The following is a 25,274-nucleotide window of genomic DNA, read 5'->3' on the forward strand; positions in this document are numbered from 1 at the left end:
CAACTCAATTGCAACACCCAGTACATGGCTTTGTTGAACCTCAGCAGGTTCACATGGACCCATTTTTCAAGCTTTTCCAGATTCACTCAGCTTTGTGTCCTTGCTGAGGTTGCATTCAATCTCACTATTTGTCAAGCCATTGATAAAGATATTGAAGAACACTGATCCTGAGACAGGCACCTGGGGGACACTACTCATCATCAGCCTCCATCTGGACATGGAGGCATTGACAACAACCATCCAACCAATTCTTTATCCACTGAATAGTCTACCCTTCAAATCCAGACATTTCCAATTTAGAGATAAGAACGTGATGTGGGATCATACAAAAAGTCTTGCATAAGTCCAAATAGTTGATGTTGTTTGCTTTTCCTTTGTCCACTGGTGCTGTCAAATCATCATGTAAGGCCAGCAGACTGGTCAGGCACAATATGCCCTTGGTAAAGCTGTGCTGTCTGTTTCAGATAATCTCCTCGTCTTGCACGTGCCTTAACATAGCTTCCAGGAGGATCTGCTTCATGATCTTCCCAAGCAAAAATATTATGCTCATTGGACTGTAGTTTCCCAGATCTTCCCTTCTACCTTTCTTAAAAATTGGAGGGTTTCTTTCCTTTTTCCAGTAAGCAGCCATGACTTTTAAATATAATGGAGATTGGCTTGGCAACTACATCAGACAGTTCTTTCAGGATCCTGAGATGCTTGTCATCAAGTTGCATAGACTTGTAGACATTCAATGTCATCAGGTGGTCTTGAAATTGCTCTTTATTTACGCTGGGGGGATTTAACTCCTCTGTCCTATACATAGACGTTCAGACTTTAGAGATGTGGAAAGCCTTACTGCCAGTGAAGACCGTAATAGAAGAATTCGAGTACCTCAGCCCTTTCTTTGTCCATTGTTGCCATTTCTCCCTTCTCATTTATCAGAAGAAATACATGCTCCTTGATCTGTGTCTTCTGACCAGTGCATCCGAAGAAACCGTTATTATTTTTCATATCCATTGCCAAGTTCAGTTCTATCTACTCCTTGTCTTTCCTGATTCTATCTCTGCACGTCCAGACAGCATCTGTGTGTTCTTCCCAAGCCACACATCCCTGCTTCCCCTGCCTGTGCATTTCCTTCTTATTCCTCAGTTTTACCTGCAGGTCCTTATCCAACCATGCTGGTTTCCTTCCTCCTCTGCTTGATTTCTTATGTTGAGGGATGGAGAGCTCTTTTGTTCTCGGAAAGGCATCCTTAAATTGTTGCCAGTTGTGTTCTGTTCCTGTGTCCCCAGGGACAGTTTCCCAGGGGATCTCATCCAATAATTCCTTAAAGAGTCAGTAATCCTCTCTCTTGAAGTTCAGGGTCCTGACTGCTCTTTGCCAGGCCAGTATTCTTTGGGATCAAGAACCCAACCAGGACATGGCCACTAAAGCCCACAGTGTCTTCATTCTTAACCTCTTTAATGATCTCTGCTGCAGTAGTAAGCACCAGGTCTAGTAACACTTGACCTCTAGATGCTCTGCCAAATACCTGGACCAGGTATCCTATCCTTAATGGACTCCAGGAGTCTCCTAGATTGTTTGCAGCCTGCTCTTTTGCTTTCCCAACAAAAATGTGAGTGGTCAACATTCCCCATCAGGATAAGCGCCTGTGAGTGCAGTGCTTCTCGTAGTTGAAGCAAGAAGGCCTCACCACAGGCTCTCTGTGATCAGGCAGCCTGTAGTAGACCCCAACCACCAGATTTCCTTTATTGATCTGGCCCCTAATTTTAACCCACAAGCTCTCAACCTAATCATGGCTGTTTGTCTCTTGTAAAATGCTTGTAGCCCTTGTTAGTAATATTCCAATTGTGTGATTTTTCCCACCATGTTTCTGTGTACAGCAGTTAGGTATAGTTCTCTAATTGCACCATGGCTTCCATCTCCTCCTGCTGAGTAATATTGTGTGCATTAGTGTAGAAGCACTTCAGCTGGTCTATCAGCCATGTTATCTTCTTGGAGAAGCCCTCCCAAAGTCCTCTGGGACAAATCTGAGGTTTTCCTTTGCTGCATCCTGAGGTGACAGTGTTTCTTGGCTCTTTTGTTGCACTCAGTGGTACATCTCCTTCCCCATCCCCTAGTTTAAAGTTCTGCATGGTAGTATTGACCAGGAAAAGAGGAACATCTTTTTTCTTAAAATAGCCAGTGTCCCCAGGAGACTTACTGCATTTACACTGAGCCAGCCCCTCACTGTTCAATTCATTATATATGTCAAGGCCATTCCCTGAGGCGGTGAGGCCAGCAAAAGGCACCCTTTTTAAAAGGGAAAGAAACCAGTGGCCTAAATCCCAAGCTATTGAGTATGGAAGATTCTGCAGCACATCCATAGTTAAGCTGCTTCCCACATTGAAAATAGTCATTTACCTTGGCTTGCATCTGAGTCAACATTTTTATTTGTATTTTATGCACTTAATTCTTTCAGTTTTATCAGAAATTGCTTGACAAACTTATTTCCTAAATGGCTGTCATGATGTTCAGGTATCATTTATATTTAAAATGGCTGCATGCATAATGTACATAAAGGCAGATTTAACCCTGCCATAACTTTCTGCAGTTTCACACGGACATTTAATGTATGCAAGATGTATTGGCATATACAGTCATTTGAATTCTCTAATTGTCTTTTATCTTCATAGATGAGGAATTAAACTGAAATCAAAATGAAGTAATATGTTTACTTTATAATACATTTTGGTTAACACAGGATGAAAAATTAAAATGAAGTCTCATCTTTGACATATGTTTTCTTGGTGAATTTGCTATCAGAGGAAAAATGAATTAATCATAACCCTGGAAGATGGCTGTTGGATATGTCTGCTTAGAAGATATGAAAAGTCTTAGAATTCCCTAATAAATCATAGTGCCAAAATAGAAAGATCTATTGCAAAAAGATGATGCACCAAAACACCAATAAATAGGTGAAAAAAATGAATTGATTTAATATGCGGTAAGCATTAGACTGCTAATTCTCACACAGTGAGTAAAACTAATTTTGCAGATAACCTGGGGATATCTGTAACTCCCAGCCTTTTGCCTTTGTTTTTTTTCAGTCTACATAATGTGAATCAGTAAAACAACCTGTTCCAAACAGCATCCTTGCTCCATACCTTGTTTTCACTTATTCTAAACCCCTCTTGCTTCTTTGCTCCTGCCTTTGACTTCTTCAGATTATGACATCATTATTTTCAACAAAAACTATTCTTCAGTGGCAAGGGATTTGTACATAGGGAACTAGGGTACTTTGGTGGGTGCTGTAAAAGCTACTACAAAGCAACTGCTTTCTTTAAAAAGGAAAATGACCAACTACGTTTGTATTATCGCATGGGATGAGAACACAGGCTACACAGGTTGGTTCTTGATATAGGCAACGCAGTTGTCTATGCCGTTAAATGGTTATAGTGTGCCCTGTTGTGGTGCTGGCCCTGGGCCAGTGGAAGTCTACCAGGAAGTTCTCAGAAATTATTTGGAGCTCCACACATGTCCAGATCATTCTCTCTAAGCAATGTGAGTGTGGCTGTTGTGTTTTACAGAGAAAGAGGGTTGAGTTATATGGATGTGAACTAGCTGGTCTTGGGTAACAACAATAGTTCTAGGTCTTTTCTGTTTATCAATATAGATGTAGCCATGTCGTCTCACTAAAAGTTGCTAGGTAACATGCTCTGTGCCAGTATCTTGTGTCAGCATTCCTCCTTTTATTTAATTGAATTATCTACAACTTTACAGTATACAGATTGTTTTTTGCCTATGGTTTATTTCTTATTAACCAACACAGAATTCTATCCATGATTGCATAGCCCTTTTCTCAATTTGTACCTCACAGTACTCTCTCTCTTTAATGAGACAAAATATTGCGAATTTTTGCTACCACTGTTTCTATCTCTTCTTTTTGTATACAGGACCTACAGGACCATACAACACTGAAATACTTTATGTCATGCTGGAAACAAAAATCTACTCTTCTTTCTCTGAGACAAATTTTATAATACAGCTTTGTCTTTCATTTCAGTACATTTGAAGGTGTTGCCCTACCATTGGATTTCTTTGTATATGTTCATATGTTAAGATGGAAATAACATTTAAGGAGAGCATAAAGCATGGTTTTTGTCGGGTTCTCAACAGAGACAGCAGCTACTTTAAAAAAATATTCTGCCCATCTTTGAATATCTCTTAAACTCGTGGCCAATTCTACTAAACTGCTTCTGTAACTAATTGTTTATATGCAAAGAGAAAGTTGAACTTGTACATCCTGGAATAGATTGATATTTTTCCATCTTTTGTAGTTAAAACTGCATTCTCAGTGTTTAGTTAGAAGTAGCATAGTTTAGTCTAACATATAACTTGTCTGGGCTTAGCGTTCTGAGCACTTAAATTCTTTCTAAAGAAGGCATTGCACAGCTCTAAGCTCTGCTATATTTTTATGCAGTAGATCTGTAGGATTCTTACATGGCATTTTAGTTTTGACAGTGTCCCCAAAAGAAATCTTTTGTCCTACTGACAGAGCCAAAGGCTCCTGAGTTCTGACCTTCTTGGTTCTCAGCCATACGGAGGATGTAATGTCTCTGAGCACTGAAACACTTCTATGCCTCTCAAAGCTGCTGCTGCTGAGTCAGCTGCAGGGATTATTAGACAGAGAGCTAGGAGGTTCATTTTCTGTGCCTTCTCAGGAACTGCCTGTGTGTATGGTCTACATAGAGCTTACAGTGTTGTCCTTCCATCACAGACTGAGTTGCTCAGATTCCCCTTTGTGATTATAGGCTGCAGTCCTCCCTGTTCAAACTACTGAGCATTAATTTTGGAAACTGGACAGGATTACCCATTCTGCTAGTTTTTGCTATAGAAAGTATATCCCTTGTTACCTGTACATAGAGTGAGAAATTGTGGTTTAAAATGTCTCCTTTCACTCAGTCTTTCAGGCTGTCCAAGAGCAAAGAAGAGTGGGATCAGGATAGCACAAAGCAAGGAAGACAAAGAAGACCAAGAGCCAATTAGGTGAGAACAAATATTGTTAAAGGGCCTTCACGTGTTCTGTAACAGATTCTATATGTATATTCAGCTTTTAAGACAAATGTTTTAGTTTGTAGCTATCCAAGAATATGTGTCTTAAGTGTGAAATAGTTTTGCTTAATAAGAAATACAGAGCTCTCTAAATCCCAAGGAATTCTGCACTGGGCCATCTGAATTCAGTGACTGCAAATCAAGGACCCATGCTGATTTATTCTTGCCAAGGATGTGATCTTCTCTAATTTAAAGCAATCTAATTGTGTCTTTCACAAGAAATTCACAAGCTACATAAATGTTTATCTTCTAAAAAACCCTACAAAGTTTATGTGCTGTAGACAAAACATGCATGCTAAACAAAATAGTTGCAGGAATAGAGAATTAAATACTTAGATGAAAGTACTACTTAGAATCTGACTGCTTATTCAGTTTGTGAGAAGAGGAACAAATATTTACCTATAGGCCTTTGATTTTTTCTTGAGAAGTGCTCCAATTTCAGCAACTGCTGCACCCGGCAACTTTAGTGACTACTCTGAAACATTCAGAACTGGCTCCTCCATGTAGTGTTGCAGCAATATTTTAGCGTAGGACAGTCAATGAAATAACAAGCCTTGTTTTGGCCTGTGCTATGTAGTGGCATACTAACTGAAGTATTTTCTTTAAACATTTCCCTTTGAGGATATCTTCTTCCTTCTAACCCTGAGTGTTTGGTTTTTTATTTGTTTGTTTGCTTGTTCTTAAGTATATAGGGCAAATGTAAGGGGATTCCCTAGTAGCAGATTAATATGGAACTATCTTCACCGATCTCTTTAGGCATGCAGTGCAAGTTCGTTATAATCTCTCAAATTCAAAGAGTGGTTAAGTTGTTTCACATTTCTGATGCAGTTGGCACTATGATTTTGTATAATCTCTCGTAATCTGACTCTTGATTTTTAATCTGACAACATCCCTTTAGTGCAGAAAAGCATCACTTGCTCTGTTCACACCTAACATTTCCAGGACTTTGGACAAGGGATCTTTAGAATCCATACACATACTTAAAACGTAACAAGGAAGACACTAAGTAGGATTTTATGGTCACAGACTTTTTATGGACAATTTCCCTACTGAGTGGAGCTCCATAGGCACCATTCCAATTCCAGTGTGCTATTTACTTGTAAGAAGAACTTTTTTGTGTATTAGCAAAGCTCAATTTGTAATTTTACTCACTGGAGGGTATCTTGACTATTTTTAAGACGACAGTGCATGATTGTTCTTTTCATGTCAGGTTTATTTTGACTTTGTTGTAGAGGCTACCAGGTATATGATGGCAAGACAATAAAGTTTATCTCATCTATCTGCTATCCAGATGTCCAGTTCCTGGTTGTGATGGTCAGGGTCATATAACTGGAAAATATGCATCCCATCGCAGTGCATCAGGGTGTCCTCTAGCTGCCAAAAGGCAAAAGGATGGATACCTAAATGGCTCACAGTTCTCATGGAAGTCAGTGAAGACGGAAGGAATGTCATGTCCAACCCCAGGATGTGATGGCTCAGGACACGTCAGTGGTAGTTTTCTTACTCATCGTAGGTGAGTAACCATGGTTTATATTTTTCACTTAATTATATTATTTAAATCATATTAACAATATTTGGAGTACAACTTTTTGTCATGAGATTTCTCTGTTCCTTTTGACATTCATTATTACTTCAAAATAGGCTTCCCATTTATGTATTTAGATAACTGGAAATAAGAACTCATGATTTCTTAAATGAAAATCTTTGCAAGTAGAGACCTGAATCTGAATCTATAATACACAGAAGATTTTAGGGAACAAAATGTGCATAACAATAACTGTGAATGCTACTGCTTTATTAAGTGACTCTGAAAAAATTCCTTTGGTATAGACTTTGTAAAACACATCAGAATCTACCTCATTTTCAGAGATGTTGAATATACTGTTGATTCACAAATGAGCATGGAATGAAAGTATTTTCAGAAACCAGTTCTATAAATATGATTTACTTTTTACTTATTTGGTAATGAAAATGTTAGCTCAAAATAGTCAGGAGATTACAGAATAGAAACCCAAACAGAATACACCAGATTATTTAAAAATAATGGAATACAAATATTTGAGAAAAGGAAAACAAAGCCCTATTTTACATAAATTTAGCAAAAATAAGAGAACTTCAGAGACAACATTTTCCGTAGCTTTTAAGAGATTAGTGGATTGTCTACCAGGGATAAATTTTGTCCCTCTTTTAAACATTAGGTTATGAAGAAGAAAGGGTGTTTTTGGAGCTTTAGATGGGAATCTGAGTGGGAGCATGACTATAGTGCCAGGGCAAAGCTCTTCTTTTGTTCGATAGTAACTAATATTACTTCAGATATGTCAGTCAGTGTGCTTAATTTGTCACCAGTCAGCAGAGTTAGAATCATAGAATCACAAGGTTGGAAACGACCTACAAGATCATCTAGTCCAACCGTGTCCTCATCACCATTGCCACCACTAGCACTAACTAGCACATTAGTTCTCTCAGCATACATATTAGCTAGATGCAATAGTGTGTTGTATGTATTATTTGAGATTTTATATTCTTCCTTTCATAAATGGACATTAATGTTATGTTATTCAAACAGCTGTAACACTTGGAGACTGAAACAGCAAACTGGCTTGTGAAAATTATGCCAGCTATTAAATCAGTTATTGTATAGAGAGAGAGGTTTCTAAGGCACAGATTTCTTAGAGCTGCTGTTGCACTTTGTGCTTAAGGTATATTCTGCTGATAATAATGCCCTCTTGAGATGATCCACAAAAGATGGGAAATCAGTACTTAGATTAAAAACTGCTCCGACTGTTAATCAAATAGTCTGGAATTTAAGTATACGTATATTTGTACATACATAACTCTGAAGAAGGAATAAGAAGTCAGTGGAAAAAGTCACAAACTTTAGTAAATTCAGACTCCTATACTCCTATCCTATGTACAAAAGCACCAACAATGTGCTTGTTCAGTGTTTGCTTTTCCTGTCCACAGAAATTCTGATGAATAGTTTTATCAAGGAATTTTGTGTAGGAAAGAATGGCAACAAAGAGTTACCAGCATTATATACCAGGATTTGAAGCAAGGATTTATGTATGGTTCACAAAGGACACAGGGCCAGAAGGAAAGGCCGGTGTGAAATAAGGTTTCATATTACTAATATGAAAATGAATTGGAAAGAGTCTGTAGATAGGTAAATGAAATAGGATATAAGAAAATGCAATTTAGTTATTACACAGTGGAATTCCAAGATCTGCAAGCAAGTTTATAGAATGCGATTTATGCTTGAGCAGCAACAGCACATCCCTGGATTTGCAAACTGGGTTTGCAAAATGCTCAGGTATGATGGAAGAAAGTAATAGACATCACCTAGTGCCTTTTATCTGCTGAAGAAATTTAAGTAGAAGTTAGAAGGGGTTATAAAAAAAGAGGATTATTTTGGACTATCCACATTATACATAGGAAAGCCTAATTAATTGTAAGGCTGTCAGAAAGCCTGTAGGAAGATAATAGCAGTGCATTCAGTATACTCAGGTATACATCCTGAGGTGAAGGACCACAACCTGGGTTATTTCCTCTGAAAATTCAAGGTTGGTCTCAGCTCTGAGTTGTGCAGCTGCATTGCTAAGCCTATGAATAGGCAGGCTAGAAGATAAAACAAAGCTCAAGACAGGAATATTCTTCAGCAGCTACTTGCTAGAACCAGACTGATGCCTGCACTCATGCACTTCCTTGGAGAACCTCTGAGCTCCCAAACTCACAAGGTACCCTTGACAAATGAAATGACAGATGTCAGGAAAGAAGGATGGAGCTGTAGATTGTCACGTGCAGATTGTTTTTCTCATTAAATGTTTGCTAGAAGCAGACACTGTTTAAAAGAACCTTTAGTATCAACTTCCACTACTGAAGGGTAGGCTTGCAAGTACCTCTATGGTCAAATCTCTTGGTGCTCAGGGCTGTAGCCTGAGTCTTTGTCCAAAGGATAACATCTCAACAGAGGGTATGTCTGTGGCCTATATTTGTGTGCAGAGTGTTGAAAGGGAAGTAGGTCTATAACCCAGACACTTCACATCTCTAAACATATGCTAATGGCTGCAAATTCATTTCTAAATTGTTGGAGACTTTCCATTTGTGTGCCTGAAGCCATCTTGTCTCTTACCATTAGTATTTCTTAGTTTTGGAATTTAAAAGCTAGAAAATACTTAGCATTAGCTCAGTGAATGTGACCCTTAGAATTGAGCTGTATTATTAAAGAGTACAGCAGCGGTTATTTAAACAAAGTCAGTTCTGCAGAGCCTTAGACCTGAAATAGCTTTTGATGCAAATCAAGGCCCATGAATAGACAGTAGGGTTTACGTTGATCTAAGCTGTCTGAGATACTATATGTTAGATACTCCTTTCAGTTCATGGAGAAATGAAAGCGCCTAGAATTTAGGTGGAGAGCAAGAGTCAGCTCCTTGGCTTAAGCTTATTTGAAATAAAAGCTCAAAGATGTAAGAAAAAAACATATTTCTTATATTTGAAAATAAGTGCAAAGATGAAACTCAGAAGCTTTATTAAACAAATGAAAAATGCTGTAAAGTTAGATGAGGTCAGATACGTGTATTGTAATCTGATAACACAGTTCACTATGGGCTAATCCAAAGTAGAGTCTTGAAAAGGTACACCAATATTTTTCTGCTAAACCATTCGCCTCAGTACAACATTGCTTGAACACCTCCCTGGACTCAGCCACCTCTCTGGGCAGCCCATTCCAATGCCTAACCACTCTTTCAGAGAATAATTTTTTCTTAATGTCCTAACATCCAGCCTTTTAAAAGCTTTTATTGTTTTTGGTTTTGGGTGCCTATTCAATCTCCACCATTAATTTATTTTTTTCTTCTTTCTAGTTCTTACTTTTTCCTTGAAGCTCTAGGTTTCATTTCAGTGGGAGGAAGTCATACAATCTTAGCAACACAGAAGAATTAGTTAAACTTACTATGTTTGGCAGTAACTACAACTAACAGGGACAGGTGTCATCATGATGACATTACTGAGGGATGAGAGACATGTAAATGGGCCAGCAGATTTCTAAGAAGTCAAGGAGATGATCGTGGCAATTAAATATAATAATAATACATATATAAAGAAGAAAAATATGAAATTAAAAACAATATAGTCTGATCTGGATTTCTGTTCACCAGTTGCTAAATCAGGCTCCCATGCTATTTCAAAACAAGCAGTAGAGCAGACTAGAAACCTTTACTGAGCCAAAGATACAGCATCTCATGTTTGGACATCTGTGCCTGTACGTAAGAATTTGGCTCTATATAAGCTGGTTTTTGGTGGCCATGAACTATGATAACCAATGAAATGGTGCCCAAGCCATGCTGGGGTGAATGTTATTTGGCTTGAGCTATGGCATATGGACTTGGCTTGAGGTCATGTCCAGGTCCCGTCTGGTTGAGCAGTATAGATATCAATATAGATATCAATCTTCTAATGTGCTTCTCCTGAGCACTGACAGAACAGATCACCTGCTCTCATGAGCTGTGCTCCTAGAAGCACCCTCCTTATCTGTGCCATTCAGCCCTAAACATGGTTGATGGTAATGAAAGGCCCAGAGCATCCCAGTTTTCATACAGACAAAATAAATCAATTATCTGGCACCCAAATACTAACACCTATATGCTTCTCATGTCCCAGTGACAGATTGTCAGAGGTAATTCCACCAAATACATGTTCATTTTCATGACAGCAGAATTTTTCTCTAAATTCAGAAAAATACATCATGAAATGTGAAGTCTCACTTTAAACAGAAGTATTTACTGAATTATTGTTTTTCGCGCTTCCTCTTCAATGTAAACAAAACAGTTGTATACAAATAAATTCTGAGGAATATTTTTTTCCTATAACATTTGGGAAAAAAATGAGCCCAAGGCAGACATCTATTGTGAAAGACTGCAGTAAAATCAGTTAAAATTTGACAAAAGTCAGAAGTGACTAAAAGCAGAGCCTGGTCCTTGAAAGAGTTAGGCTCTTAAACTGCAGCTAGTTCTGCCAGCTCTTTTCATTACAATCCAGAAGAAGGATGGAATAGCATTTTAATCAAATGCACAGTCTACTAAACTGATAGACCCCTAACAGAGAGGTAATCTAGAAGGACTTAAGAGGCTTATTTACCTTGGGAAAGTCAAGGAGAAAATAATATGAAATTCATGTTAGAAAAAGCAGACTTAACAATATAAGCAAGAAAAATCACTTAGCTGCACAGAGCTGGCTAATGACAGTAGGTAGTAATTTGTACATCTGCTTGCACCGTGAAGTCTCCTTGATTTCAGGCACTTAGCAGAAGCTCTCTGGTTATAAGCCTGTTTGTCCTCGTTATAGACACAGCCCATAAAAAAAAGTAGGTATCACTGCATGGCTTTTTAGATTACAGGTGGGACAAATTTTCCTCTTCAAAGTTCTGCTGTCTCTCTGGTGAAGTTTGTAGAGAAACTGTGCTTCTAGCTGGACTTGGTCACTAAACAAGTTGCTTGAAATTTTTCGGCTACTCACAAAAAATAATCAAAGGTATGTTGCTAGAGATGCACCTTACCTATTACACATGTGCAAGTCTTCACCTTCATAACACTATTTGACTTACCAGTAAACCCACCAGTCTTCAGATCAGCTGTACTGTTATGTGCTGTAATGGGACAGTAGAGAGACTGATAAATTTTGCACTAGCCAGAGTTGGGCCCCTACCTCTGGGAAACTGTCATCAGTGGTGCTCTGTTAAGTGCCTTCATTGTCCCCATAATTTATAGGGCCACCTTCACACCTGTAATGTGCTGCAATGTTTCCTCTTTTGCTTGAGAGCTATGCGAGATTTTTAACAGTTATTACATCATTGGGCAGCCAGTAAAAACCCTTTCTCTGTTCGGGGATGATAGAGGTCAGTGCTCACTGGCATGTATGAAAAGCCCATCTACAGAGCCTCTACTGACTAAGCAACTTAAATTAGCAAAATATCATGTAGATTTGCCACAGGACTAAATATGCCCAGCTGAAGGACAACTTTAGCAGTGTTCTTGCAGTTCCAGCATTCTGAGATTGACTCAAAAAAAAGCTCTCTCAGCTTGTGTGTATCATGGCCATTCACTCTATAGCTGTCTGTGTGTTGCTTGACCAACCAGATTTTAGCACTACTTTAACCCTCCCACTCCAAACTAAGAAAGTTGTTATTTGCAGCAAGTCTTTCTGAAACAATGATCAATTATAATTAAAATGATATCAAGAAGTTTACATTTATTTTTAATCAGGCTGTATTTTTTCTCTAGCCACTTAGGTAATATTCTAAGTGTTTTTAGTTCTGGAACCAAAGCAAATATTTATTTAAACAAAAATCAAATCTGAGCTACTTTCCTCAGCAGCTTTGTAAAGCATCTTGCTGTAGCAACTGCTACTTAACACATCAGGATTTTAGTCTTATTTTCCCTCGTGACTGAAAACTTAAGTGAAAGTTTCCACACTAGCATTTAGGTATGAGTTGTAAGTACACCAAAAATGCTTTAAACAGAGAATAAGGCTTAAAAACCATTACATTAATCAGAAATTATTTTTTTCTGCGTAAAGAATTATGAAATTGAGCTGAAGAGATGGTTTCTTCCAACTCAGCACAAAGGCAGCTGGTGTTGTGTGGCTGGTGGGGAGGTGATTCCTACATGAGTCCCAGTAATCTCCAAGCAAACAGAACTACCTTGTTTGCAGAGCCTCTCCGTCACTGACACTCCAGGGCTCCCTTTATTTCCCAGTTCAGTAAGAAGCTGGGGAGAAGCCAATCACGCTTGAATGTAAATAAAAACGAGTGCTCAGCCACAGAGGGTTCCTTTCATCTTTGCTGGTGCTGTTCTCAGAGTATTTCATCCTTTAAGGAGAATAGCAGAATTTACTCATGGAAATAAGGGAATCTCTACAGCTGGTACTCTTCCACATAGAAAAAAAAATGAGTGTCTCATGGATTTAATATTAAACCAAGGAAAGGGTCACTTTGATCATTGAGTTTGATCTCTTAACTTGAACTTCAAACATTACCAAACAGCTCTGGAGCTTAGTCAGAAGAGTAAGATTTCTTCCATTAGCAAAATGAAGCAGTAGTTTTCACTGTGATCTGTATTTAGCTGCATTTCAAAAGGATTTTCTCTGGGGCTTGTTTTGGATCTATCTGTAGTTAACAGAGGTCCTGGGACATATTCCTTTCTTTACTCTATTGATGATGCTACTTTTAATAACCAGGAAAAGAGTTTCATTTTCTTAACTTTTCCCCAAAAATACCAAAAATAAGAAAAAAAAAAAAAAAAAACCAAAAAAAAACACCAAAACAAATTAAAAACAGCAAAACAAAAATCCCACAATGATGGTGAATCTATAAGTGTTTATAAATTTTATAAAATTAGCCCTCAGGATACTTTGTTATTACTCCAGATAAAGCGTCTTGTTTCTTTACTTCCTGTTCTTTCTTTCTCTGTAAACTTCAGCACTTCACAGACCAAATACAAAAGCTGCATTTTATTTTGACCTATGTCTCCTACTTTTCCACATCCCCAAATTGCTACTCGGAGAATGTTTTCTTCACTTGACGGGAAAAGTACAATTCCTTTATCCTGAAGAGCAACCAGACTATGTCTGTCTGCTGAGACCAAAAAAAAAAGTGATAGCTAAATTCAGTCACCCAGGCAGTTACTCCCCCCACTTGGTCAGTGATCCCTCCATTCAGATGGCTTTTCTTCCTTGTACCCTCAAAGATAGCACTACTATATTCTTGATACAGTTCAGCATTTTAGCCCATGTTTCATTGTTTTAAACTAGACTTTTTTTGTAAATGTGTACTAACTACTAGTGAGAAATCTCCTTCAAACTTTTTCCCCCGGTAATTTTTCTTTTATTTTGGGACCAATTCAACTTTATTTTTCAAATCTAATGATTATATGACTATGCATTGGTTGCAATGCATAGACTACTAAAAAAGAAAAAGAAAATGCATTCTTAATGTTGTATTCAACTCTTAAACAATGCAGTGACCATATGCACTTTATCCTAATTTTTGCATGTAGTCTTTCTGCATACGTGTTAGATGACTGGGTTTCTGTAAATCGCTACTCTTCATTAAAGTTGGGCCAAATGCAAATGTGACTCTGTATGGATTGGGCTTATTTTGTGGATTGTGGGGCTACTTGTACTTTACCTCTGCATTCCTCCGTTTGCAAAGTGTTCCTGAAAAAAAGGACCCCAATTGATGCAGGAGTATAGTGTATAGAAATGTCTATTGCATCGACAGTGCCATTCTTGTAAAGCAAAACCTGCATGTGTATGCCCCAATCATGCACCTCTCTATCTAGCACCTATGCCCAACAAAAGCAAATTTCTGATATAAACGATGTCAGATATACACAGCCAAGCAGCAAAAATTGAGGCTTGCTCAAATTTTAGCACACACCTTACAGGCAGTTTGCAGGACATGACCCCAGGTCACTTTAATTTAACAGTTTAATTCACTTATTCACAGGTTTTCTGTAAATTGTTGCAGTGGCTCACTTTCAAGGATTATATACCACACTGCACTTTTCTTTCTCAAATTAAAGAACTGATAGTAGAAACTCAGTGAGAGCCAAGAAGTATGGCATCTCAAGGAGACAAGTTGCTGATGACCACCAGCAGAATCTCAGCTCCTGCTGAATCAGGAATTCGGAGGGAGACAGGAGTTGAGTATTGCACTTCTCACAGCTCCGCCTGAAATGCTGGAGCTTCAAGCCCTGGGGCATCCACAGTCAAACAGAGATAAATGATGCCTCGTTATGTGTAGACTGTTACACCATACTCCCAGCATGTTGTTAGAAAGCCTTGTTCATTTTTAATACACAAAAAAAAAAGCTCAACTATGCTTGTATTTTATTTTGCATTATTTTTCATGTGTATAAGAATAATGAGAATAGTGGCAGTGGCAAGTGAGATAATGGTGATTAATTTTATGAGTTCTTTACTGGAATGAACAAGCTCTAGACTTTCGTGTACTAGTCAGTGGAAGGTTTGTTTAAAATCCAAAAAACAAACCAAAGCAAGAATACACTTACACAGTAATTTGACTTGTAGCAGAAAAATCTGTGACAGGCTTTAAAATTGATAGTATCCTTATCAGAATTACTAGCTAGCTTGTTTGTCTTGGTCTTTATATTTTATTTGTTATTTTTCAGGTATATGTGACTTATTTTCCTTAAATCTTTGTTGAGATTTAGAGCCAATAGAGAGCTATATCCAACACAGCCACTCACTCCCTCCACAATAGGATGAGCAAAAGAACTGAAAAGGCAAATAAATTTGAAAAACCTTATGGGTTGAGATAAAGAAAATTTACTAGGTAAAGCAAAATCTGCATGCACAAGCAAAACAAAACAAAACAACAAATTAATTCACTACTTCCCATCAGCAGGCAGATATTCTGCCCTTTCCAGGAAAGCAGAGCTCTTCACACATAATGGTTACTTGGAAAGACAGTGCCATAACGCCAGAACACACCTTTTTCTTCTCTTCTTCCCAATTTCATTGCTATGCATGATGTCATATGATATGGAATATAACTTTGCCCAGTTTGAGTCAGCTGTCCTGGTTCTGTCCTCTCGCAGCCACTTGGCACACCCCTAGCAACTCACAGGCAGAGTAATGTGAGAAGCAGGAAAGTCCTTGGCTCTGTGAAAGAACAAGAACTAAAGCATCAGTGTGTTATTGCCACTAATGTGTTTTTCATTACATATCCAAAACGTAGTGTATAGCTAGCATAGTAGGGCTAGCTACTATGAAGAAAATTAGCTCTAAAACCAGTACATTCTTAAAGAATTGAAATGGAATTTACTTGTGTATAATAAAATCTAAGGATATTTGAGACAAAAAAAAAGATCATACCTGTGCTTTTTTTTCCTCCACCATTTGTATTATGTCTTCAATTTTCTAGAAATCTGGAGCTGCTCTCAGTTTCACTAGGACCTCAACTGAAGCTTTTAGTTAACTGTATACCTCTGTGATGTTCATTTGTTGTACAGCATTCCACTTCTGGTGTGATGCTGACTTGCCCATTTTTCTCATCTTACCTTCCATATGTCCTGTCCTTGTTTGGTTATTCTCATCTTAGAAAAAAAGGAAGTAATTAACTGTATATGAAAGTGGAGTTAAGAATCATAGAATCAAAGAATGGTTTGGGTTGGACAGGATCTTTAAGATGTTCTAGTTCCAGCCCCCTGCTATAGGCAGGGACACCTCCCTCTAGACCCGGTTACTCAAGGCCCCATCCAGCCTGGCCTGAATGCTTCCAGGGAAGGGACATCCATAACCTGGCAACCTGTTGCAGTGTCACACCACTCTCACAGTAAAGAATTTCTTCCTGATACCTAGTCTAAATCTACCCTCGTCCATTTTCCTCAACTAGTCACTACCTGCCCATATAAATAGTCCCTCCACTGCTTTCCCCTTCAGGTACTGGGAGGTAGAAAGGAAGTGTTAGGATGTCCTTGCAGAGTGGAAACTTGTAATCAGAACTCTAATTTATTGTTTTATGATTTAAAGCTCTATGATTCTATGAAAGTATTTATAGATACCTTCATTAATAGCAGAGCAAAGAGGATGCGTATTGATATCTTTGTCTTGTGCATTTCTGAAGAATGTAGCCAAGTTAAATATGCTTTAATAGAGCTCAGTCTGCTAATTTAGACTACTGACTTAATCACTGCTTCATTAAAATTATAAGTGCCTGGAAAGGGATCTTACCAGTTACAATACAGTATGGAGCTAATGGGGAGACAGGTTTGCCAATAAAGACCTGCAGAGGAGGTTGATGGCATGGTCTGAATTTGACAACTTTCTGTGTGTTGAGTTTGGTGCCTTTAGGAGTATAAAATGCTCCCTTAAATTAATCAAAGCTGCAGGAAAAGCCAGGAGATTCTGTTCATTCATGACTTCTTCTAAAAACAATAACCTAACAAGCTAAAGGTAATCATAGAAGTACAGTGGTGCATGTGTTAAAACTGTGTGCATAAGGGGTAGGGAGGTCAAAAGAAGAAATTGGCTGTAGTCAGTGGTTTGGGCACTATCATTGAAAGAAGCCCTTTTAGTCAAAGCTCTCTTCCATCTGTTATATTAGATGACTAATGAGGAACAAAACCTTGGATGAAGGCACACAGTATCAATTTCTGCTGCTTGTGATTACACTTTGTTTTGTTATTTTGGGTTTTCAGATACATGCAATTCTAGCATCCAATTCTGTGTAGCGTTGGAATAGCTTTACTTATGGGCTATTTTGAGAGAGAATTTCATTTTAAGGAGTTCCCTATTTGAACAGCTATTAAAGGTTTTGGAGAGGAAAAGGCTAAGGAGCAAGATAACAGTAAACTAATGTAATTGTTGCAATGCACATACTGTTGTTATCTTTAATTCCTTTCCCTGCACTGATGTTTGTTTGTTTGTTTTTCCCAAAATACACAACCTCCTTCTCTTTAATCTTCCCCAGCACACCCATTGTCACTTTAAGAGGAGGGTTTTTATGTGGTCAGGCCTTGAGTCTGGAGTAGAGCTTGGAATACTGTGTTATCCTACTACTTAGGCAATAGTGTAAAGGTATTAGGTCATGTGCTTTCTTGATACTGCCAGGGTTGTTTTATTATGTATCTTCTCAGAAACAAGTCTGGATTTTGAACACTGATTTTTCTTCTGAGGAAATGAATTTAATTTTTAAACATTTTTCTGGGAAAATTGCCTTTTCTAAATGCCTGCACTTGATAATAGTAGCCCAGGCTTTTTAAAGAAAAATTCTAAATAATTATGTATTGTACTTAATTTTTTTTTTGTATGGGAAGTTGGGTCTGTACCTAAGTAAATGCTTTTACTCAAAGATATCTTTCGCAGAAACCTGCTCCATATTGCAGAGATATTATCAGGAAGCAGTGACATGTGTGTAACATTTTTCAGTTCTAGTGTTTATAAAATCATGAGTCCTGAAGGAGTATGGAATTGTTTAGTAAGTTTCAGAAGTTTCAATCAGATTGAATATATATTTAATCTTACTTGTGATATGCATTAAGGATGTGACTTACAAAGAACAGACTGCTTGATGTATATAATTACATAAAAATAGTGAGCATTTCCCATAACAAAATCTGCTGAGATTGCATTTGACATCAAATTATTTTGTATGATGTAATTAAAAGTTAAAAGTTTTGACAACATGAGAGACAAGCAGTATCTGAGTCTCCATCTGTAAGTGTATCAAATATACATTTTAAGAGATTCATATTCTAAGGAAAGTCATTTTTATGGGAACATTTGGGTCATTTCTTATGCTTCAACAGAAAAGTGATATACTGTTTTTTTTTAAGAAGCAGTTAAAGAAGAGCAATTTACTCAGCTCAGTACACTATATTCACTAAGAGCAGCATAGTCTGTAAGGGTTAATTGTTTTGATGCACATCAATTAATTAAATGTTTGACTATTAATTAACATGGGTGGAAGTTCAGAGAGGTATCATGTGAATTTGAAGTGGAGGAGTAACTACTTTTAAATAAAAATTTTGAAGAAGAGCATTAGAAAATTGGACTGTTGTTCCTTGGCTTATATCTTTACATGATATATCTGACTTTTATGTTAGAGTTTACACAAAAAGAAATTGTATGGAAGAATAAAATCATGAAATAACTACTGGTAAGACTTTTTAATTTCTTTTTTTTTTTTTTTAGACTAGCACACTCTTTCAGTACCGGGCAATGACAATAAACTTTATCTCTAATACTGTTTTCTGTCACAGCTTTGGATTAAAGATTTATTTTCAAATATCTATCAAAATTAATAAGCTTTTTAATGTTCACAGTTTATCAGGATGTCCCAGAGCTACTTCAGCAATGAAGAAAGCAAAGCTGTCTGGAGAACAAATGCTAACAATAAAGCAGCGGGCCAGTAATGGTAAATTTTTAATCATTACCTTTTAATACAATATTTCATTGGTAGCTAAAGTTGTCACTATGGGCTCTTTTTTCTCTGAGTGTAAACCTTCGTATAAACTGGGAATTCAAGGTCAGTAGAATTTAAACTGGGCTTTGTGCTGTGGAAATCTGAGCCAACAGTGGAGTGAGTCAGCCTGGGCTGTTACACTCAAATAACTCTAAAATATTTCAAAGTAGAGTACACCACTGTAATTTTCTGGTCCTCTGATTCATATCTCATTCACCAAGGCAGATGGGTGACCTTATGTTGTTGCAGGATTTAAAAGACGAAAATAATTTATTTCCAGAGGTTTCAAGTCCTTACGAGGTCCTTTGAATTTGGATTTGGAGTTGGGGTTCTGTAACCTCTCGTGCCATTTCGTATCCAATGATCTGCAGTCATTCCTGGGAAATTTGAGTTGCAGGAAAGATGATGCAAGTACCTTCAATGAAAGTAAAGATGCTACCTTAGTACCTGAAGTGCAAATAAAGCAAACTGTAGGGGCTTCAGATAGGTAGTGCATAAATGTCTTGTCTGGGAGGTACCTAAGTCCTAATTTTTCTTGGAGAACTTGACATAGTCGCTTCATCTGTGACTGTCCATGCTTAATATGCTGCCTCCTTAAATGCTGGCATAAAATGTATTTCAGAGCCAAAAAGCATTTATAGAAAAAGCTTTCTGAAGAGCCTTTGCAACCCACATTGCCAGCACAGCTAGAGAATGTGTTGGTTCAGTTGCTACTATTCAGGGAGGTAAAGGTCTGGGCGTAATTTTCTCTACCACATGCCTTATCCATGAGGAAAGCCTTCAGGAATGGGATACAGACATTTGGGATGCTTACAGAGACACACAGCATTCTTCCTGTTGTAGTGAGGGATACTGGGAAAAGATGTGTAAGAGCAAGCCAATGGGAACACAAATTCTCTAGTTTTAGGACTTAAGACTTTAGCAAAACCAGACACATTTCTTCCTAGAATTGTTATATGCTTTGCTATGATAATTAAATGAATAAATAAAACTACAGAGTTTATTCATCTCTGAATTCTTAAAGAAATAGGTACCAGTTCTTTAAATATTTAAGCCATAAAAGTAAAAAATCATTTCCATTTTGCAAATAGCCCTGAATATCATTACATAACACTCTTCTGAACCATGCAAATATTAAAAGCAACAGCAGAATCGCAGTATATCCTAATGCATCAACAAAATTTTACTGTGTTGGGAAATGATTTTGACAGCATTGTGCTATGGAAAGATGATCATGTTAAGATATTTTCTTTCCTTCAGAATATCTATAAATTAGGATAGTCCTTCAAATAAGTTAAATAAGATGTGGAGCAGAATTTGTTGTTACAGGTGCCTTTCTTTTAATGCAGTGTTAAAATCAGTGTGTATAAAAAGAAAGTTGTGACATACTGATTCTCCAGGCATTTTCATAACACAGGCTGGAAAATTATTGCTGATTTAAAAGCCGTGGAAAATATATTTAACATTTTAACTTCAGAACACAAGTTTGAAGAGCATTTCCTTCTTCTATATTTTTTTCTCTAAAACTTTTACTTGAAGTAAATTATATTTCAAATATGGAAGTAATTAATTTGCTGAACTCTGATTTAAAGCTTTGTATTTTAATACATCTTTTCTTTTTATATCGCATAGGTATAGAAAATGATGAAGAAATTAAACAGTTAGATGAAGAAATCAAAGAACTAAATGAATCCAACTCCCAGATGGAAGCTGACATGATTAAACTCAGAACTCAGGTAACAGTTTTATGAAGCCCTAAATTCAGCTGCTTTTCCTACATGACTGATTAAAAGAAATATGGGAAATATATTGTAGTGTTTTGTATTCCTCACATACTAATATGTGAGCCATTTATAAAATCAGAAAACAATATTCAGAATGCAATTTCCACATCAATTACCACCATTAAAAAAAGGAGCCCTAGCTAATTATACTTTCAAAAACAATGACAAAAGCATGACCTGTCAGCTTTGTATTTCCCCTTGATAAAGAAAGCTACATATACATTTCTAATAGTAGTTAAATTATTAGGTTAGATCATAGTCATTAACATAAGAAGTCACAAGGTGAAGGAGCCCAAATGAACAATGTGGCTTTTTGCAGGTTTGTTTTACAAAGGAAACTTAGATATGGAAAGGAGTACCTATTACACTTCATCACGTAGAGCAGCTCTTGGCAGCAAGAGTGGTTTCACAGATTCAGCTTAGTTCCTTTCAGGTTCCCTATAAATCTGTTGAAAACATGGGGAAACTGATGTTAAAACCTCACTTTATTCTCACTTTTCAGTCCTAATGCTGGATGAAAAAGGCAGAGGAAGGAAATAAATTGAATTCCTTCCCTGACATTTTCCACAGTCCAGCATAGTTTTTGGTGTTGTTTTATTCCCATGATTTGAGTACAGACAGCTACAGAGAGCTTTACTGCCATTCCCAGTATTTTTCAGCCTTTACTCCCATGATGGTAATAATTAAAGTCACACTGATCCTACCTAATGGAAGTAGAGATGGCTGTTCCTTGCTACTTCTTTGCCTATTGCTTGTAGAGAAGTATACAGTCTCCATTGTCCTCGTCTTGTATACTCAAAAATAGAGAAAGAATGTGGCCTTTCAGCGTGTTTTTGTTTGACTTCCAAATAGTAGCAGAATTGGTATTGAAACCTCAATTCAGTTTTATTCAGGGTTCTCTGCCATTATTTCATCTTGATAGGATTTTATGGATGTTTTACGATTTTCTAATGTGATCAAGTAGGAAAAAAAAGAGGGCAAGAAGACTACTCAGTGGCAGGAAATCTATAAATACAACATTGGCAGAATTTGTTAGTGAGTTTTGAAACTGGAAGGTTCTAAGCTACCTTTTCTTTTCTTTTACTTACATGAGGCTTCAATTAAGAGTTACGACACTCTCCTGAAGACATTTCCAACACAGTTACATCACAGTCACTGTCAATCTATTAAGATTATATCCAAGTCAACAGTTCCCTCTTTTTAGAACACTGAAATTATATTAAGCATAACAAAATATTTACTGATAAATCTTTAGAAAATCATCTAGATATCAGTAAAGCTTCACAGAAGTATATACAATGAGAAAACAGTGTTAATTTTATGAACACCATAAATAGCAAAATTCGTGTTTCTTGAGGTCTTGAATACTGTATGATTTTACGTGCCAGTGAAAGTTTTTCCTACAACAAGGACTTCTCTTCCACATAGAATATTTCATATTTAAAACAGTGGGAAGTTGTATTACAGACTTCATCATAGAATATTTCATATTTAAAACAGTGGGAAGTTGTATTACAGACTTTATCTCATTTGGGACACTAATAACACTTTCCTATACCAGCTGCATTTTTGCATAAGACTTGGAACAAAACATTTTTAATTTAAGATATTCTAGTAAATTTGTTTGATTTTTAACTTGCAGCTCCAAAAGTAGGAGAGGAGTAGAAACACATGAACATAAGATAGGGAAAGAAAAATCTGCAAGTAATTAATTTTCAAATTGTCAGCATCTCCCATGACACAGCCCAAGGGAAAAAAAAAATCTATTCAGGTGGCAATACTCAATTATAATTTTTAATAGATTTTCTAGGTATTTAAATTACTGTGAGACAGCAGCATCATGCCATACTTAACTAGCTTTCATTGACATCAGGCTGTTCATATTGGTCTCTAATATAGAATTGGTTTTTAGGGTAAATATTGGAGCATGGCTGACTCTAACAAGCACCTACAGAAAACGTTTTGTATTCGCATGGAGTTGCTCTCTAGTATGCAAAAGTTGAAAGCAAAACAAAAGAGGAGGATATGTTCCCAGTTCCAAAACTGAATAAAAGTATTTGCCTGCTATACTGTGTTGTAGGAGTAGCTAATAATCAATTAATTGTGACAGATCAAGCTCCTGCAATACTGACAGCATGGATTAATTGCTATATATACAAGTGTAATCAAAATCAGATCCACTTAAAGATTGTTTTATGTGTTGCCACATGTCAAAGTTGCACACTTGTCAAAGTTAAGTCTGTAAACTAACGGGCTGTATTTCCATAAGCAGACTTAACCTCTGGGTCTGGAATAAAACAACAACCTGATTGTGCCAGCTGTTACCTAAAATTTCCCTTTCTCATGGCTGTTACTGCTCAGACACTTCAGCTCAGTATTTACAGAACCACAGAATTACAGAAGAGTAATTATAGGGGTTGGAAGGGACCTCTAGAGATTATCTAGAGGTCCTACTCCCCTGCTAATGCAGGTTCCCAAGAGTGGGTTTAAATTCTATCCTTTCCATTATAGCAAAGTAGAAATAAATTAAGCTCATTCTGATAATTTAAAACTTAGTGTTCTTTAGCATTTTTCCATTCCTCTGGCTTCTTTTTCCATTCTCTATTTTAACCTACACAGACAAACACACGCTGCACAGTTTGTAATAGCTATTAACAGTTGTCATCCAGAGTGGAAAGTTAGGACAGGTCTACAAAGAAAAGTGTAAATAGGTACAACTGAGCTCTGAATGTGCTCTTGATAGCTGAACATGAGCCAGCGCTCATCTGAAATCCTTACAACTTTGTTAGTACTGTGCTCTGCATCAGCTTGGGTAAGTTGCCTCCACAATGATTTTTAGCTCGAGCACAACATAAGGCTGCAGCTATCTTGTGTCTTGTCACCTGGGGACACCAGCAGCACACTCAGTTGCAATACCGTACATTGGTCAGCTTTCAAAAGCAGCCCTATGAATTTGGATAGAAAAAAAATATATATAATTATAAAAAACTGACAACACTGACATGGAGCTGTGCATGCTTAACTAGCAATATACGTATTGCGAAAAATATTGGAAATGTACCACTGACAACTAGGCTTGTAGGAGTGGAACTGTTAAATCACACGGGTGAATTTGCAGAACTAAGGTTCTTCTTAATGCCCTTCAGTGCAAAAAGAAAACCTCAAAAACAGTAAAACTAAATCCAACTTCATTCGTTATTGCCAATATTAAAAAAAAACAAGCCATTCACTTGCACTTGTAAAAAGATGCGTTTAACAATGATAAGAATTTCAGACCCTTTTTGGTTTCAATAATAGATATTTTTCTCCTTTCTCTGGTATTTCTATGATTGCTCCCTTTGAAGAGCACATGCTTTATAACAGCTTGCCTTATATTACATTGTACACAAATTTGTCCATTTTAGATTACCACAATGGAGAGCAACCTGAAGACGATAGAAGAGGAGAACAAAGTAATTGAACAGCAAAATGAGTCTCTTCTTCATGAATTGGCCAATTTAAGCCAGTCTTTAATTCATAGTCTAGCTAATATCCAGCTGCCACATATGGTAAGTGATTGAGAGCACAAGTTAAGGAATTTGGAGATCTTCAGTTCACTTCATACAATAGATGTCTTTTTTTATGTTTACGTTTCATCAACCAGTTGGATATTTGTGGTAACAGCACTGAAACCATAAAGATACATTTAACTGCTAACAAAGACATGGAGGGCCTGTTCCAGTGTATCCTGTAAAAAAAATTAAGTAAGAACTAAATAGGCATTTTAAATATTATAAAAAATGGTGGCAGTTATGCCTTGATAATATGTTATGCTTAAATGAATATACAATTAAGAAAATAAAAGTTGTATATGAACTACTATTTAATATCTCGTAGGAACCAATCAATGAACAAAATTTTGATGCTTACGTGACCACTTTGACGGACATGTATACAAATCAAGATCGTTATCAGAGTCCAGAAAATAAAGCCCTACTGGAAAATATAAAGCAGGCTGTGAGAGGAATTCAGGTCTGAACAGCTGCTATAGTGGTGAAAGTCTTGCTTAAAAAAAGGATGCCTCTTGTTTTTTGCTGCTGTAATTTACCAGAAAGTGTTATATATTTATTTCTGTTTGAAACAGTGTTATGCTTACAAGACTTCATAATGATTTTATGTCTTGCTTTAAAGATAGTAACTGCAGAATAGTTTTTTGAATACATTCACATTTTGTACGTTTTCATATAAGCTGACATAGTGTGATATGCCATGTAATGTTTATAGCTGCTAATGTATGCACATTTTTGGGGTATATATATTTCTGAAGAGGTAAGCTGATCAAAATAAATAGAGTGTAAATTCTTTTTAATGCTTTAGTGATTAAATGTTTTAGTATTTTGAACTGAAATGGACAAAAAAAAAAAAACAGCTTTGAATGACAATGTTGCGGTCTG

General features: G+C 36.9%; 1 protein-coding gene across 1 annotated transcript in view; it reads left to right on the top strand.

Annotated features, from left to right (window-relative positions):
• Positions 1–24,858, top strand: part of MYT1L (myelin transcription factor 1 like) — a 124,664-nt gene extending 99,806 nt beyond the window's left edge. Inside the window, 6 exon segments of the mRNA XM_042818586.1 lie at positions 4,927–5,010; positions 6,368–6,589; positions 18,918–19,009; positions 20,690–20,793; positions 24,246–24,389; positions 24,718–24,858. Coding sequence (XP_042674520.1) covers positions 4,927–5,010; positions 6,368–6,589; positions 18,918–19,009; positions 20,690–20,793; positions 24,246–24,389; positions 24,718–24,858 — 787 coding nt within the window.
• Positions 24,859–25,274: the final 416 nt, after the last annotated feature.

The sequence above is a fragment of the Centrocercus urophasianus genome, unplaced genomic scaffold, assembly GCF_019232065.1.
Source record: "Centrocercus urophasianus isolate 14NV4802_14NV808 unplaced genomic scaffold, USGS_Curo_1.0 seq_10, whole genome shotgun sequence".
NCBI classification, from domain to species: domain Eukaryota; kingdom Metazoa; phylum Chordata; class Aves; order Galliformes; family Phasianidae; genus Centrocercus; species Centrocercus urophasianus.